Raw genomic sequence first — 17,940 nt, 5'->3', positions numbered from 1 at the left:
GAAATCACCCATGCTCTTTAGAGATCACATAACCAGGGTTTTTAAAGTGGGCCCTGTGAAGCCTAGGAGACTGTTCAGAGTCACCCAGAGAAGGATGGGCAGGTGGAGTATGGGCAGTGAAGAAGGCAGAAGTGGAGAGGAATGTGGTAGCTTGGGCTCTGGGCCCTGCTTCCTTGATCTGCTGGCCACTGACCCCCTGACTTCATTCACAGCAGCTCTAATTTTATTTATTTCACATGCTGGCCTCTTTTGGTGAGATCTGCAGAACAGATTCTATACCTAAAAACAGCTTGAATAAAACTAGAATAGTGCTATCATTTTACAAATGAAGAAACTGAGGCCCGGAGAGGCTGAGTGACATACTAGCTGCAGTGTGCAGCACAGCCAGAGCAAGACACCAAATGTAAGCCTTCCTTAGGAGGCTGTTATTTATGCCTAAGCATGTCTTCTTAAAACATTTTTGGGTACTGAACCTCCAGACCAGCTAGCAGCATGAGTATCACTAGGGAATTTGTCAGAAATGCAAATTCTTGGACTACACCCCCCAGACCTATTGGAAACTCTTAGGGTGCAACCCAACGATCTGGGTTGGAGAAGCTCTCTAGGTAAGTGGGACATACACTGAAGTTTGAGAACTGTTCCTCCAGATCATTCACATGCAGCAAATGGAGCTGGGGAAGAGAACCCCTTGCGCTTGACCCCAGTGTTTAGAACATAACCCCCAGGGAAATGTACCCAACAAGAAAATCAGTCAGGAATGGAGGCTGACAAGAGCAGCTGAGAAAGCTGATCTGGAGGTGAAAGAAGGTTAAAGATGATCATGCCAGGAAGAGAATACCACCAACCCACATTTAAAAAAGGAAGGTGCTGAAAGAGAAAATAAATAACGAATAAGGAGCAAAAATAATTTAGTCAAAATTCTGAGCATGTAGGGCTGGTATTGAAAGATCTGATTTAGGAGCAATTTATGCCAATTGGCAACAACATGAGAGTTGCCAGAAATGTTTCTGAATTAATTCTAAATTGGTATATGAATATCTAGCTGGCTTAAGGCCATCAGAGAAAAATGATCACGATAGTTTTTAATCAAGCCCAAGTTGCTGTTTCTTTCTCCTTTACATTTTAAATGCCACTTTGGAACTGGAAACTTAGCAAAGGACTAAACTTTTGGTCAGGGAAGATTCACATTCAACTCAATCTAAAAAAACAAAGTCTGTGATTTTTTGAAAATTCAGAACCTGCTGTTGGGGACTGGGTAGCAGGGGGATCTAACATTATATATCCTAGAAGAGAGCTCTCCTGCTGTCCAGATGTTAAAGTGATAAAATGCACTTCAAATGTGAAAATGACTTGCATTCTGGCAAACATCTGTTGGAGATACCAGCCTAATAAATAAGATCATCAAACATCATTTGACTTAAAGGAACTTTATGGTCACCCCAACTCCAACCAAGAATCACTTCCAAATGACCGGTGTGCTCATTAGCACATGCCTTAGACATTTACTTAACAAACAGATACCAAACATTCATCTGTGGCTTAGTCCTCAAGCGTTAGAGTATATTTCTGAAACTAGCAGACTAGTGTAGATGGAAGGAATTTGTGAAGTTTTATTCTACATGATCAATGGGGGGGGGATCTCTCTCTCACTCTCTCTCTCTCTCTTTTTTTTTTACCTCTTGGCCCATTTCCATGCTGCAAAGTTTTGTTGATTGAGCTTTGGCATCAACCATAACATTAAACATGGTGCATATTGACTGTGGGACTCGAAAATCTGTTGATCGACTGGTTTTTTGCAGCTTAACTTCAAATGCAATCCTGGTTCTATTAAAACAAAGTAGGAAAAGACCAATTCAGCATTCAGATGGCAGCAGGAGGAGGAGACATTTTCTGAGAGGTCAGTGAAAAAAGAAAATTGAAGGCTGTAATCACTTTCAATTGACAATGACTTCGCATGTGTTCTTTTAAAAATGACTTTCCCAAATAAGGAAGGCCTATTCAGGGAGACAGCCATGCACACCCTTCTTTCTCCACAGTATGTGGAACACCTGTAGCTAGGCGTATTTCTGCCTATAGTTTACATGCTATGGAGAACCCTAATTGCAGGAGAATGAACGAATTAACAAAAACCCAATTATAGCATTATAGCATATGTAAGTTCTCTCACATTGGCAACTGCCTACCTTGAATCACTTCATTAAAAAACCAAACAAAAAAAAAGCAGTTTCTAATCTTTAAAGTCTCATGGTGGGAAAAAAATTTAAATGACATTTATTGTTTTTTTTAAACTCTGGTTTTGAAAGAGACTGAAGTGGGAAAAAAGCTTATTATATTGCATAAAAGACTAAAAATAAGATGGCTACCTTTGCAGAGAGTGAAATCAGAAGTGATTTCCTGAGGGGGGAAGGAGGGACCTCCACTGTATTTGTTTGTTTGTGCTGCAATGTCAATGTTTTATTTTGCAAAAGAATATATTCATTTTATAAATAAAAATGTCATAAATACTTACCAATTCAAGAATTGTGTAATGGTGGGAAATTTAATGGGACGTAATTCTCACTTAGGTCAAACTATGATCCCAGCAATGTGGTGACTGCCCCTAGAAAAAACCTGGTCTGACATGGCCAGCTGGAAACACAGGTGTGAGGTCTAATCCTTGATTTCAGCATTGTAAAGGGGCCCAGTTATATTTTTAAATGTTTCAGAGAAGTGGGTCACATCATCACATGTCTTTAAAGAAAGGCACCTGGTTAGTAAGTGGTTTTATTGGAGGTTGCTTTGTCAAATACATCTTTTTAACATTGTTCGCCATCAGGTTCTGAAGATCATGCAGCCACCAAGAAAGCATTGCTTTAAGAGGCATTTGTAGCAGTTTTCTAACAGTGCATAGAGGGACCACACAGCTAGTTAGCTCAGGAAAGGATGCCAGCTTGCTAACACACCCTGGGTGCAGGCAGGAAAGCCAAGTATAATTTCTAAGGTTGGAAGCCCAGTTCTTAAGAAAACAACTAAAAAAAATCTTAAAACACTTTTATGTATTATATGATCATGTTAAAGATAAATGTATCTTGGCTTCTAAAGACTCCGTGCACTGCAGTAGCTTTCTAATCATGATGATCATTTTAAGCTACATTGAAAATACATCATTTTCTGGTTTTGTGAAAAGGAGGCCTGATGGGGACTGAGTTGGACAGGTCCCTGAGCTGATCTTCTGAGGCTCGGGTGCCAGTTCCGGCCCAATTGGAGAAATAGAAATGCTAAATCACTCCCTTACAATGAGGTACTCGTCTTCTGTTTTCACAGGAGAGCTGTTCATAGCCCTTAGAGTGTGGGGCTGTGAAAAGAGGAAGCCAAATGCAAAATTAATACTACTGAGAGGACTCTATGGGACCAAAAAGCTGGGAATGAAGAGGTCACTTAATCCAAACGACTCTCCTTGAGGGCAGAGTTAGGGCACCTTGTTTTGTGTATCTAAGATATAGACTAGATCAGAGGCTCTGTTAAGTCCACCAGAGAAATAATTACAATTTCTTAGAAACTTGGAAATTAGAAGTGCCTGATTGATTTTGTGGCATTGCATATTTACATCTATTAAATCATGTCCTTACTATGTTGTCCTAGAACAAGGGCTATTTCTTCTGTCCTGAAGAGGAAAGCAAAGGTTCTAGTCTGTACTAATGTGGATTCTACATCTGAAAACATTCACGGACTGCTTCAAGTTTTATCCTCTGACTCTGAATGTCTGTGGATGACATTTTTACTTATGTTTGCTCTTGTCTGTGTTTGTGCTAAGGACTGGGGCCTTAACTGGGAGAGACACTAGGGTCAGGAGTACCTGTGCAGTTGTCCAACTTCTACTAATAAACAGTTACTTAACAGTTACTGTGTGTCAAGCACAATGCCAGGACCTGGGATGGTTGAGGAGCTTCTATCTCTGAGGGGCTCACACTTTTTGAGCTGGCTGACCCATAAAGATACATGGTAAGGGATAAAATAGAATCACTATCCACCTTTCACACCTATATGTCATTTCCTTATTATTTATTCCCTACTCAAAAAACTGGCTCCTCAGAGAAGGGCACACATGTCTGGCCTGTGCAACTGTGTGTACAGGTCAGAAGCTAGTAAGTCTTAATTCTAATGCATTGCAGCCACTAGTACAGACCAGGGGTGAGGGTTTTTCCACAAAGGAACTACTGTTCTTTCACAAATAGGTTTTTGTGCAATGGTTTGGCTATAGGAAAAGATTGGTTTTCCCTAAAATTGATACGGACTATGTAGGAGATAGTGAGATTCAAAACCCTAAGGCAACATTTGACCTTTTGAGAAATAGGCCTGCCTTTGATTTTCAGAGTGGGGAAAAAAAGAACAAAGAACAAAATCTGGATTCCCAGGACTTAAAACTCCCTAGAGTTCCAGCAAACACCTGGCCAGATTCTCCATAACACATTATTCTTTTCCTAATTCCTTCTGAGATGCTCACCTACCTGGGGTGGTGTTGTTCTTCTGCCCTTTTGGTTTCCAGTGTTGATGCTATTACTTCTCTTTTCTTTTTCCAAGATATAAAATGATGAATTCAAAGCACTCCCAGCCAAACCCAGCCCCCACCTCCCACAACTGGTCCATCAGCTAAACTATACAACATCTGGAGATCTAGAGTGGCCTGTGATGCTTGCAGTCTTTTTTTTTTAATTCTTCTTTCTTTTTGAATAAGAAAAAAATAATGGAATAGTTGTGAACTGGAAAAAGAACTTGGGCTTGTGCCTGGGGATAGACAGGTTGGTAATAATGGTGTTAAATCTGAGGATGTACAGTACAGACACAGATACTCCATGAGGGAAGGATGCAGTCCTTGGTACCCCAAGAACTTAGCAATATGCCTGGCATATAGGGGGAGCTCAAACAATTTCTGTTGAAGAAATGCATGTTGTTCTCATTCTTTTCTCTTTGCATTCAGAACTGTCTACCTGGGAACTTCAGGTGCAGCCTTCCCACCTCGATCTTATATCCCACAGTAACAAAGCAGGCAAAATGTCTTATGCTTTCTTGTTGATATCTAGTTAGATTTTCAACAAGACAACTAAGAGTTGGCAGGTAGTACAGGCTCAGTTCATATACACAGATGAACAATGCTGCTGAGCTCCTGCTCACATGGTTGGAAACTCACTGGATCCCTACTACCTGTACTGGATATGCTGGCTCTGGAATTGTGTGTGCTTCTTCAATTTTCATCTAGCTATCCACCATGTATACACTCTTACATTTAAATATATATATTAAGTATTTTGTGCCAGGCACTGCTAGATATCAGGGCTACAGAGACAAACAAGAACTGACATGGAGCCTTTCCTCATGGAGCTCAGTGAAAAAACAGGCAGACACATTGTTTGGTTTGGGACAGATGTGAGGCAGGTGAACAGAAGCTAGATGTGGGCGGCCACCAATCCAGCTGACATTGACAAGCAATCACCTTCTCCAAATCCTTCAAAATGTGGTCAGTCAAAGAGTGGCCATCCACCCTTCCCTAAGTCAAGGTGTGCTGGGGAAGGCATACAGCGCATGTCCAGGTACCTCTGCTTACCTTTTGACACAAGATTCAATCATGTCACTTGCCATCAGCTTCAGCCGTTGTTCCAGGTGCTTCCCAAACTCTTCCTCGGGCCAGTGTAAGTCCCGAATGAAGGTCTGAAGGGCATCGAGTTTCCAGAACAAATCTTCTGAGGTTCCTGACCCATTACTGGCAGGATAAAAATTAGAAAACAAGAGTCACCTACTAGTCTTGGGCTTTAAAAAGCTGACACAAAGACAGCTGGGGACTAGAAGGCTTAAGGCAAACAGTGGCTTCAACATACAAAACGACGCATGTTGGTGGTTGCGGGGGGGCATTCTCCACCAACAGATTTTGAGTTTTACCATACGTGACTCTGTTGGCTTTGCTCAGTCAATTATTCCAGACCAGTGAGAAGTCTGAGGAAGGTATTGCTCCATAACAGCCAGGAGAACAGTGTATGGTAAAAATCAGCCTTCTTTTAATAACCACATTAACACATGTGATGATTTAGATGAAGGCCACGAACCAGAAGGAGAAGTAAGTCTCAACAAATAATAACTACATGGAAACATGCAGTTATTGAAATCCCGGGTTTCATGCATTTCCCCAGCTCTCCTCCAGAATGGAGGCCTTTTGGAGACTGCACAGACTTTGCGTGCTAACAAAGTGGTGAGCGAGGACCTGCTTTCTCTTGAAGAGCTGGAAAGAAATTAGGGTGACTCAAACTGAGACGAGTGCACCTGGATACCTTGAATCCATGAGTCTTGTTCGGATTGGTTATTATTCCAATAGACCAGCCCATTGCATAGGCAGCCCCAGGATGAGGTTGTTGGAGGGAGGTGAATGGACAAGGGATATTTGAAAAGCTTTAGGGCTCTGAACCGGAGTTGTTGTTTTTTTTTTAAACCATTGCACCATCTTACCCAGTCCTCTGTACAGATGGAGAAACTGGTCTTGATTCCTTTCTGTACAATGATGTCTAAGAAAGTTTTACCTGGGGCATCCATGGAAAGCCTGTGTATGGGAAATCCTCCATCTCTCACCCTCTCGCCCTTCTCTGGCTGGCTTTCTGTTTTGCAACAATCCCATTTGGGGCTCTGAGGGGTGGCCACCTCCCACCCCTTTCCTCGCATACCACTAATGCTAACACGGTAATTTATAAAATGTCCAACACACCATGCATTACCACTTGTTCTGACATCGTCTATAGAAACAGATGAGAGTGGGTGTTTCTATTGTGACAGATGCCAGCTGCATTGAATTAATGCTTCAGAGAGAAATATAGCTAGTGCATAAATGCATACATAGCTACTGCGGGGTGGGAAAGGGGCGCACTCCCAACATGCCGAGAGGGAGCCTGTGGCCTTGACCGACAGGGACATGTTTTCAAGGACAGACCAATCTGAGGTCAGTACATAGATGTATCTGACACGAAGGAGCAGGTAACATGGAAACACGTCCTTAAAATGAAAGGTGGCAAAGGAGGAAACTGGAATTATGAAAAGATATAGAATCAGGCATTTCCTGGTAGGTGATTGAGAATCCACGCCTTCTTTTCAGATACCGCCATAAGCGTTGTTCAAAAGTGGGGGGGGTGCATTGTTTCTCTGTGGAAGTTCAGCCTTTTCCCTCCCCCATCCTGGGCTTGAGAAAAAGAAACCCCAACTTTGTCTAGACTAAAGCCCGTTTTGGAACTGCATGGTTGTATGTTTTAAATCATTAAGTACATATGAATGCAATAATTGGTATTTATTACAACAACATTTTGACACCCATCTGGTTTCGGAGTTTTAAAAATTCTTCTATGTTTTTTTTTCTTTTTCTTTGAAGAGCTTATTATTAAGTTTTGACATGAGGAAAAGAATATTTTCTTTTTATTTTTAAGATAAACTGTTAATGTTAAGGCAATAGCACCAAGATTATTTTGATTGCTGAGCAGTTACCAAAATGTGTTCCCACTCATGACTTAATTAATTGAACAGAGACCATTATCTGCTTTATTACAATGTCTTGATTCATATCTTTTCAAGTATAATGTCACAGAGCATGCACAGAATAAGGTAAGCTTTCAGATATTTATTTTTAATTATTAACAGATAATACCTAATCTAACTTTCAATATAGTCATCTTAGCATGAATATGATTTACATCTTTTAGAAGGTTTTTTTTTCCGGAATAAATTTTGGGGGGACTTGATTTATCTTTAGAAGAAAATCAGATACATTGACCCTATGATTTCTCTGTGAACCTGTGAGTGAACACAGGTTTTAAAAAATATCAGGCAGCTTTCAAGGAGCCAAGTAGAGCAGTCATTTTAATGTCCTGTTCTCTACCTGGATTACAGCAAGAATGAAAATGCTGAGGGCCATCTTGACAAACGTGATTTCAAGATTTCAAAACTCACTGCCAGTTTCAGATCATTTTTTATTCCTTTGATAATAACACTTCCCTTTGAAAACGTGCCAATTTACTCTTTCAAGAAAAAGCTTATCTGGCCTATAATTAGCTGTGGCCTAAGAAAAGGATCAAAGGAGGGTACAGAATCGCCAAACCTTATTTCACTTATTAAATCATGCACATGGTTCTAATTTTATCTCCCTGAGGTAGAATTTAGAGGTGCTGGATCTTCTTCTTGCTGAGGAAAAAAAGAGAATTCATTTCCTAAGCCATAGAAGGAACGGCTACTTTACGTTCTTTCCCCTGAACTGCTGGCTGGCTGGCACCGATAAGACGGCTTGGCCTCCCAGAAACACAGACCCCATGTGTTCCCGGCTTTGTGTGGGTGACTGTAAAGACTGTCTCTGCACTCAGACCACAGACGATACAGCTACCAAAAAACTTAAGTATTTGTTCTTTAAATCTTGTTGCCTCAAATACAGAGATTTTGCTATATAGATCTCAGTGCTCGGCACTGCACTATGACCTTGGAAATTATCTTTACACAACATTTACATGACTAAGGCTTGATCCATCCAGAAATTTTCATTTAGCCCTGAACATACTGTTACTATATCCTGCCATTTGCTGATACCAGAAATATGCTTTATGGTTTAAACAGTCTCTAGAAAAAAATTTTAAAAGCTTCTAGGTAAGTATGCTTCCCTCTTAGATTTGGTTCAGGCCAGAGATGACTGGCCAGTCCATCAAAGAGGTTTCTTGGACAATCTTTGGATGAATAACTCCTAAAGTCATGCCACCTGTATTAAAAAACAAACAAACAAACAAACAAAAAATCAGGGGCAGAATCCTTTTGCAAAGAATTCAGGAGATAAAACAGAGTCCTCAAGCATTCAGTGGGCGTACGACAAATTGTTAGTGCTGTATATATAGTAAATGTCTTACAAACATGCTGCATGCCTGAAATAAACAATATTGTCTCTGTATGATCAGCAAAATATGTCTAATTATCCCTCTCCCTTTCTGTTATATAGGATGTATAGAAATAAACAATACATATCCATGCCAAGATCACTAAAATTTAAATTAGATCTAATGTGAACTGAATACACACTCAGCATCATATATAGCAGCCATCCATGACGGTGCCGAAAAAGTAGGCATTTGTGGGATGCCTAGAGGGATGTTAACTGGTAGGTTTGGTACTTTGGGAAGGTTCACATTGGGTAGGTTCACATTGGGTAGGTTACTGGTTAAACTCCTGTGGAAGAAACAGACAGAAAGAAAAAAATACCATCACAGTGACAATGCAGATGTGGCAGAAGCACATGATAGTTGTAAATAAATTGGCTAAGTCCACAGCAAGATGACAGCAAACACACTTCAGAAAGCATCTTACAGATGGGCAGCAGTGGTGTGGCTCAGTAGTCAGAGAAAAATGACCAAAGTGAATGGGAAAAAATTAACAGCAGAGTGATGAAGGCATGGACACTCATGAACTCCTATCCAAAATGATCACATTATTTAAATGCCTTTGTGAGGGGTCTGCAGTTTCCAAATCCATTGCCATGAGAGTCTAGAACTTGTCTCATTCTCAGAACTTGAAGTTTGTGCAATTCTTGGCCTAGCTTGGGCTACGGCTGCTGTGAAGTAGCTGGGAATGATACAAATGGTGAAGTACTTTATTTTTCTTTTATTTATAGATTATTTTTTTATGGAGGGACATTCTTCAGGTTAGATATTAGGCACATAATGTAACAGGACATTCACCAATCTGAATGCATAAATAATGGTGGTGGGCAGAAACAGTATTCTTTTAAACTGCTACTTCTGAAGACAGGTGTATGTGCAATGGGGTGTCAGAGCTGGTGACAATGATGAAGAAATTATATCAAAAATAACTAGCTTTGAATAATTTCACAGGACATTTAAAAAATGGAAACTTTCACTCCCAAATTAAGTCCAATTAAAATGAAAAAATATTTATACACACACAAAGAATAAAACCTCAAATTTAGCTGTTCTAGTAAATTCTTTGACCATAAGTGGATTTAGAATGTGGCCTCTTGTTATAGTAACTACCTTGAAAGTAAGACAGAGACATTAGAATGAATGACAGGGGCTGTTGGGGTGCCGGGGTTCTGTTGTTTCTTGATCTGTATGATTGTTCTATAGGTGTTTTTAGTTTTTGAAAATTAAAGCTGTACATTTTTAATAAAAAGTTAAAATTTAAGTTAAAAATTAATAAATCATTTTAAAATGTGACCTAATAGGACATCTTGTTTTTGAACAAAGACCCATCAACTGATATGATGAAAGAGAAATGGATGGATTTATGACTAGAGAGAGAAAATAAAACAAAACAATAATGCCAACTCAAATCAACTGTATCTCTTCAAAGGGACTGTGTCACATACTCTTCTCCAAGCTGGCACCGTAGCGGCATTTTAAGGGTATTCCATCCAGCCAAAGTCACTGGCACAGTAGAGCCCAGCCTAACTCTGCATCTGAGAGGAGCCTTCCTGTTTAAGTAGAGTTGACAGCACTTTGGCAAAGGAGTTGAGGCTTTCTTTTTGGATCTTGCAGGAGAAGAGTGAGTTTTGCCAAAGCAGCTCTGCCCTGGGCAAGCTGTGTTTGACTAACAGAAATCCTGCAAGGGCTGGAGCTGCCTCTGGGCTTGCTTGGGGAAGTGGGGGGCAGATCTCCTGGTAAGTCAGAAATTCTGGCCCCTGTAGATAGTCCGGACACATGTCTCCCTCTAGAAACAGGTCATTCTTTCACAATGACAATACAGCCCTGACTTGTAAATCTCTCTCTAGTAGGTGGAAAATCCTAGAATGCAAAATTGCCTACTTGGCATTCCCTTCCTTAAGGGGAACAGGTATCTCACAGATGTGTCCTTTACACTTTACATGTGCAAAAGCCAACTGCACTTCTCTACTTGGGACTGAAGGGCGCTTCTGTGGGAACTCTCAAGAGAAGCTAAATATGACTATTAAGTAGAAGGAAAAATGGAACTTTTCCTTCCATGTTTCCCTGTTGCATCAGGGAATTTGCCTTTGAATTCAGTCCCTGGTGGTTCTCAGTCTTGAATACTGCCATGTAACAAAACTGTCGGCGATTTCCACTGAGACATGTGTAAGCCTATATAAGCAAATGTGATCATTAAATGATGCACACACTGAATAATGATCAAGGAATTAGGGGATCTTTAGAGATGGCAGCCTGGAAAGTTAAATGTCAATTCTGAGCAAATTAAAAGTAGCTAGGAATGAATAACATATAAATGTATGCAAAAACAACTTAATTTAAAATATATTAGAGGATGGTTGGTACACAAATTACAAATGAGCTTCATTTTGCACACAAAAATAAAAAATACTTATATTAATCAAAACATTTATATTTGTAAAATGTGACATTTTGGTTGGACTACTGCACTGGACTCATAGAAACATTTCCTTCATGAGACAAATTTTAGTACTCTATTTATGAAAGGCTGAAACATGCTTGATAATTCTGTTCTTAGCAAAATAATATTGTGTATTACTAATGTAACTAATTCATTTGGATATAAGTTGTACTAATGATTAAAGAAGCAATTCCAAGCATTATATTTTACTAACACACATGTGAAAAGGGAAAATTTTCTAGTAACACTCAGGTCAGATCAGGCTCCTGGAGCTGCTGATGGATATAACAAATTATTATTTTAGAGGCCCTTTAGCAAATACCTATAAAGTCCATCATGCTTCTCCGTGAGAATCATAATTGGATATCTCTGAATAGTAAAAGAAGTGTGAATTGCAATTCTAACAACTGATGTATGTTAAAAATTAGACTCATTCATTTTGGGGATGCTGCTGAAAAGGGACTGCTCCCATTTATGTCAAAGGGCCCCGCCTCTGGAACACTGGATGACAAAATTCTCATCTGCTCTCTCCCACATGAATTTAAGTTACAAATATGTGGGTGCCTCATCATTTCTACTGACGAAAGTGACTAGAGATAGAGTCATTCCTTGCTTCTAGAATTAACTATAATCAAGATTGTGTCTCCAGGCAGAGATGATATGTTTGGGTCTTTTCTGAAAGAAGCTTTAGATCCAGGTAGATTTAAGATACAAATGTCTTCTACTTTATTAGCCGTTTGTTGCAGAACGTGTATAACACATCTTGTCTTTCCTTCATGCTATGGACACTAATGTCTCTCTCAGTGTTTATTCTTAGGTCTGATACCTACTTTGGGGCACAGGCACTCTTTGATATCTTCGTAGAGTTTAGAATGACACTTATCAATCTTTTATCATCACCGGTCCCCCTGCCTTCTACATGAAAGTTCAATACCACCATCATACTGTATATGTTTATGCACTCTAAGTATACCTATGCTTTATACATATACATAACAAGAGTAAGATTATGTTTACCCTCCCCCTTCCAAGAAAGAATTTTCACCAGCTTTGAGAACTGTAAAGCTTCTGTTTAGAATGCATAACCTAGAGAATAAAGTTTCAAACTTCATGGGATTTTAGGGTGTCCCAAACATTTCTCCAGCCTTGTCGCTTGCCTCCTTTATAATTAATACTGGCCCAACCAAGCATTCAGTTTCTAATGGATGCTCCACTTCATCCCAAATTTCCACTTCTGCTCACGCTCTTTTCCAGCACTTCTGCTCCTCTTGAAATCTTAGTGTCCAAGCTGCTTCCCTCATGGTCCCCCTTCTACTCCCTTCTACTCTCTGCTCTGATGTATGTTATTTGGCAAATACAATGGTGAAGATTTACATTGATTTTTCTTGTGTGTTTGTCACTCAGACTCAGCTAGATTAAAATCCTCAGTCAGGGGAATGGAACTTTTTCCCTCCCTTTTGCATAGTTTTTTTTTTTTATTGTATCCTTACAATTTTCAGCCTGTATGAGTTCCTTAATAATGATCAGTTAATCAATAAATATTTACTGAACACTTGTTATGTCCCAGGCCCTGCTTTAGATGCAAGGGAGGCAATGGTGATCAAATATGAAAATGGAGTGACTATGAAAAATCACATTTTCTAGACTGTTAGTGTTGGAAAAGTGTTGGGTATTCAAAATCCTTGTTTTTCAAATAAGGATTCTGAAACTCAGAAAGGTCTGCTGATTGTCAAGGTTACCCAGCAAATTACTGGCAGAGTCAAGAGTTCTGACTCCACATCTAGTACTTGTCTAATTTAAACCAGGCTACCAACATTTTGCTGAGGCATCCTTGGTCTGACATTTTATTATCATTAAGATATTGACATCTTTGACAATATGGAAAATGGTACTATTTAAAAAATACTTCTCACATGTATATCTCAGGCAGAGGGAGATAAAGTGCATTTTGATAAGTCCAGATTTTTCTGTGCACATATACCAAGAAGCAGTGTTCCATTCTCCCATTCAGAGCCATCCTAACCTGACATGAGCCACCACAAAATGTGGATTCCCTGTGCCTGCAGGTGTTTAAGCAGAGACCGGACGATGATCTGCCACAGGAAGGGTAGTTTGGAGGGGGTACTAGACTTGAAGAGTTTTGTATTAACTACTTTCTAACTTTTCTTTCATGATGACTTGACCAACAGTGAAACATCCCTAAAGAGATAGAAATGTTGTCCACCTGCTAGTTAGGACCAGAAGCTCATATTCAGGGATGCCAGGAGGGTTGTGGTCAACCTGCCATACAGGTGGGTGGTGACTCTATGATATCTCCTGAAGGGTACCCAGGAGAGGGTTATGGGCTCTGGCTTAAGCCTGTCCTCGAGGGGCTGACTATCTCCTCCTGCAGTTAGTAGCTATGTGATAACATTTTCCACCAAAGCAGAAATTCTAATCGTGACTATATCTGGCTTAATAGAAATAGAAGGGCAGCCTCTCTTTTCTCTCCTTGCAGAGATGGAAGATCATCCTTTCAGAGAAAGGCAGAATTAGGATTTAGCCATTTTACCCTTTCTGCCAAATAAGTTATATCAAACTCAAATGATGACCACATCTCTATTTTCTTTACATGGCCATATTTTGAAGTAAGAAAACCTGAAGAACATTTAAAATCTGTTTTCAGCAAGCTTGTCACAGTGCTGTTTTCTTTAACATTTTTGAATACTACTTTTACTGAATAAAACTTTTACAATGCATGTCTCATCATTTAACCTATAGTCACATGCCTGTAATTATGACTTTTGAAAAGTGGAAAAACAGAGCTGAGTGTTAACAATTGTTGGAGAGAAAGGCTGTAGTTGGTGTGCATGTGTGTGTATGTTGGGGGATCACACAACAAAATTAGAGAAGACTGAGGGCACTAAATCTGTTTATCTAGGTCAGTTTTTTGTTTTTGAGTAAGCCTGATGATAAACATTCCCCCCAAATCATTCTTTACTTGGGAAAAAATTCTACAAAGGAAAATGAATCTGCTTCTATATCGGTTCTCTAATTGGCCAGATGTTTATTCCTATTTTGTTTCTCTTCATGTGTAAGGAAGGGTAGAGACTCATTCCTGTTAGCATTTGAGCATGTCCCCAAGCTCTTTTGCCCTTTATTTTGTGCTGGCCATTCTGCAAATCTGTCCCATGGCATCCACGTTCTGCATGCAAATCCCCTGATAAAACGTGTAGGGTTTCAAAGAATTTTAATTTCACTTATATTTTCGTTGCCACTCTCCAATATCTCTATGTAACTCTGAAAGGCACATACTATTTAGTGAAGTGAATGGACCACGATCATGTTAAAAGTTACTTAAAAAACCATATCAACATAAAAGACTCTTAGGTTATTATTTACAACTATTAATCCTTCACCAATTTTCAAACCTTTAAATTACTGATCCATGAGTTCAAATTTTATTTTTCAATCATTAAAACATCCTCAATAAAGTATTCCCACACTAAGACCCCCAACTGTGAAAATGATTTTGATTCTATCTTTACTTCTGACAGTGTTAAGAATATTCAATGCTTCAAAAGGATTTAGCAGTAATTTACTTGGTTTCTGAATAATTTAACAGATTATAAAATGGCTTTAGTGAAATTGTCACAGAACTTCATGACGATTCTCAGATACTGAGTAGGGACATTTTAAAAAATCAGTTTTGCAGATGAGAAAACAATTTTATTACCTTTATTAGCCTTCTGGCTCATGAGCAGAGGGTGAGGCCCTACCTCTAGGGCCATTTAAGAACCAGAGAAGGATACCAGTCATTTCCTCCATGTGGGTCGGTAGTAGTAGCCTCCACATTTAAACCAAAGCAAGCAAATGCTATTTCTTTTTTTTTATTTTCAAGACTATAGCTATTTTAAAAATGTAAATATTACTCATTTTAACCTTTTCTTTTCACAACTGTTCTTTAAGTATAACTGTCTTGATCACAGTGAACATTAAAAAAATAGAGTTCCTTGTTAATTAAGGGATCCAGTTTTATTCTCAAGAGTAAAAAGCTGGCAGAGCCATATTAAAAGACTGTTATAGAATTGAAAATAACAGGCTAAAATTTAGATCTAGATTTCTTGGTACTTGCAAATGAAGAATTATTACCTATTAACCTGCTCAAAGAAGGGTAAGCCAAGACACTTCCCTCCTGGCTCAGAGGTGAAAGTGGGGCTGAGAACGCTACTTTGCATTTATTCTGAAAAGTCTCCTGAATTATCTGTTCTGGAGTGCCTGAAATGCTGCTTGTACATACTCCCATTTCGCTCCACCCTGGTTGCTACATTCCAAAGATGTAAATGACTAGAAGGAACAAAATGACTTTCTTACAGGAGAGAGAAGGGGGTGAAGAGAGAGTAAAAAGAGAGAAAGAATCTAGCAGGGAAAAGCTGAGAGCAGACTTCAATGTAGCTTTTCAACTCATACCAGAAATTTCTCTCCATCTAGGGAGACCTCTGCCTTTCCAGAAAGAACCTGAAGTCCCTCTGGCACCTGAAGTCACAGTCTTCCTCCTTGCTGGAGAATGGAGGTAGCAATGGATCTGCTAGACATTTCAAATAGATTCCCCAAGCAGTTATGGAAACTGCCAAATTTCACAACCCTCAGGATTTCCTGTAATTTGTCCTTTAGATGGATATTGCATTTTTAAAAATGACTACTACGGCCAGATACATTTAGGAAACCCTGGGTTAAGCAGAGTTAAACAAGGTTCTGTATTACTATGTTATCTGAGTTTTGAAATGTACTGGTGTGCTTTGTGGCTCCCTAGGAGACAAGGGTGTAGAGTGGATGAATGGGGTGTACAGAGTTTCCTCAGTGTATTTGGTCATAGAGTCCTTTCCTTGAGGTGTGTTTCAAAGGCTTAGATGAGAGAAAGACAAACTCTGGCCCACAGGCCAGTCTCCTGTTTTTGCAAATAAGGCTTCCCAAGAACAAAGCCATTTTCATTCCTTTACCTATTATCTAGAGCTGCTTTGGTGCTGTTAACAGCAGAGTGGAGAAGTTGTAACAGAGACCATGTAAGTTTGAAAAGCTGACATATTTACTGTCCCTTTATAGAAAAAGTTTGCTGACCCCTTGCCTAGACCACTGTGGAACACACTTTGGGAAACATTAACTCCTGGGGACGGCACCACTGGAGTAAGACACACAGTACAAATATCACAGCCAGGTTTCCATCCCTTATTCCTTATTTATCTTGTACAATAAAACAAAGATTTGATTTCATAAAACATTTCTCAGCCCCTTTGCACAAGGAGACTATGCGCATTGTAGTTGGAAACACATAGTGTTTGCTTTCTGTCATGCTAACACTGAAGACCATAAAACACCATTAATCCATTTCTGTATGACTCTCCAGCTATTTGCACCCACACTCCGATGGTATCAAAAGAAGTTTCCTTACTTGACTGGTTCCCATGACTCCCGCTCAAAGCCCCTGTGAATGGATTGTGCAATTGAGGACTCCATCAAATCCACATATCTAACCACAAGTGGGGCAAACAGGTCTTGCAGGTGTTTGTGAAATTTTCCATTGCACAGATTATCTAGAACAGATAAGCACAATCTTGGTAAGAACCTTCAACCCACAAGCATGCAACATTCACAGAGAAAATTGTCTTTGACATTAAATATATAGCTTCTAACAGAGCCATCCCCACAAAAAAAGCAAAAGCAAAAGCAAAAGCAAAACCAAACAAAAACAAATAAAAAACAGCAGAAGAAAAAAGTACATGAACAGCATCAAAGTTCATGCTTAAATCTGCACGGAAAGAAAATGGAATTCCAAAACATTTTACTCATTTACATCTCTCTTCTAAAGAAGAAAAACAATAATTTTACTTTGAAAGAAACAAAACAGTAACTGACACTGTTTTTCAGGTGTTTTCCATACCAGCTCCCTTTCCTCCCACTGAGTAATAGGGAAGAGAGAATATTCTGTCCCTTCCTTCATCACTGTCCATGCTGAGGAAGGTCTGCTTTATTCCTATGCATTGTGTAAGATGCTCTGAAATGCTTAGGGTGTTAGTTAGCTAATTTTTTTGTTTAATCTAAAAAGCATCTTTCAGCCTTGGCTAATGTGGCTCAGTGAATTGAGTGCCTGCCTGCAAACCAAACTGTTGCTGGTTCGATTCCCAGTCAGGGCTCATGTCTAGGTTGCTGGCCAGGTCACCAGTAGGGGGTGCGCAAGAGGCAACGACACATTGATGTTTCCCTCTTTCTCCCTCTCCTCCCCTCCATCTAAAAATAAATAAAATATTTTAAAAAGCATCTTTCAATAAAAATTGCGAAATGAAAAGAGGTTAATTAGCTTGTTCAAGTGTAAATAAAGCACACAGACACCACTTCTGACACTGCTCTTAGGTTCTGCTGCTTAGTTAAGAAAGAGTTTCTCTGTCACAGCACACTTGTTGGAAGAAAGAATGTCCATCATCTGTAAGTTTGTTTCTTTTTAAATTAATAATAAAACTACAAAGAGCTATGTCCAGCCTGTAGTCTGCCCAGAATAAAGATGTTTCAACAATCTGTTGTTATCTGCACACTACTTAGGAAAGT

The 17,940-nt window shown here is 39.4% G+C and overlaps 1 protein-coding gene across 2 annotated transcripts in view; it reads right to left on the bottom strand.

The window, feature by feature from the left end:
* The window catches only part of CADPS (calcium dependent secretion activator), a 452,323-nt gene that overhangs the window by 73,799 nt on the left and 360,584 nt on the right, over positions 1-17,940 (bottom strand). For both annotated transcript variants that reach the window (XM_053668933.1, XM_053668932.1), the window contains exons 21-24: positions 16,790-16,931; positions 9,064-9,210; positions 5,582-5,737; positions 1,677-1,824 (exon numbers count right to left, since the gene is read on the bottom strand). In XM_053668933.1, the coding sequence (XP_053524908.1) occupies positions 1,677-1,824; positions 5,582-5,737; positions 9,064-9,210; positions 16,790-16,931 (593 nt within the window). The remainder of the gene's footprint in view (positions 1-1,676; positions 1,825-5,581; positions 5,738-9,063; positions 9,211-16,789; positions 16,932-17,940) is intronic.

This window comes from Artibeus jamaicensis, unplaced genomic scaffold (assembly GCF_021234435.1).
Source record: "Artibeus jamaicensis isolate MK-2021 breed Jamaican fruit bat unplaced genomic scaffold, CSHL_Jam_final contig_519, whole genome shotgun sequence".
Taxonomy (NCBI): Eukaryota; Metazoa; Chordata; class Mammalia; order Chiroptera; family Phyllostomidae; genus Artibeus; species Artibeus jamaicensis.
This window is presented reverse-complemented; position numbering and strand designations above follow the sequence as displayed.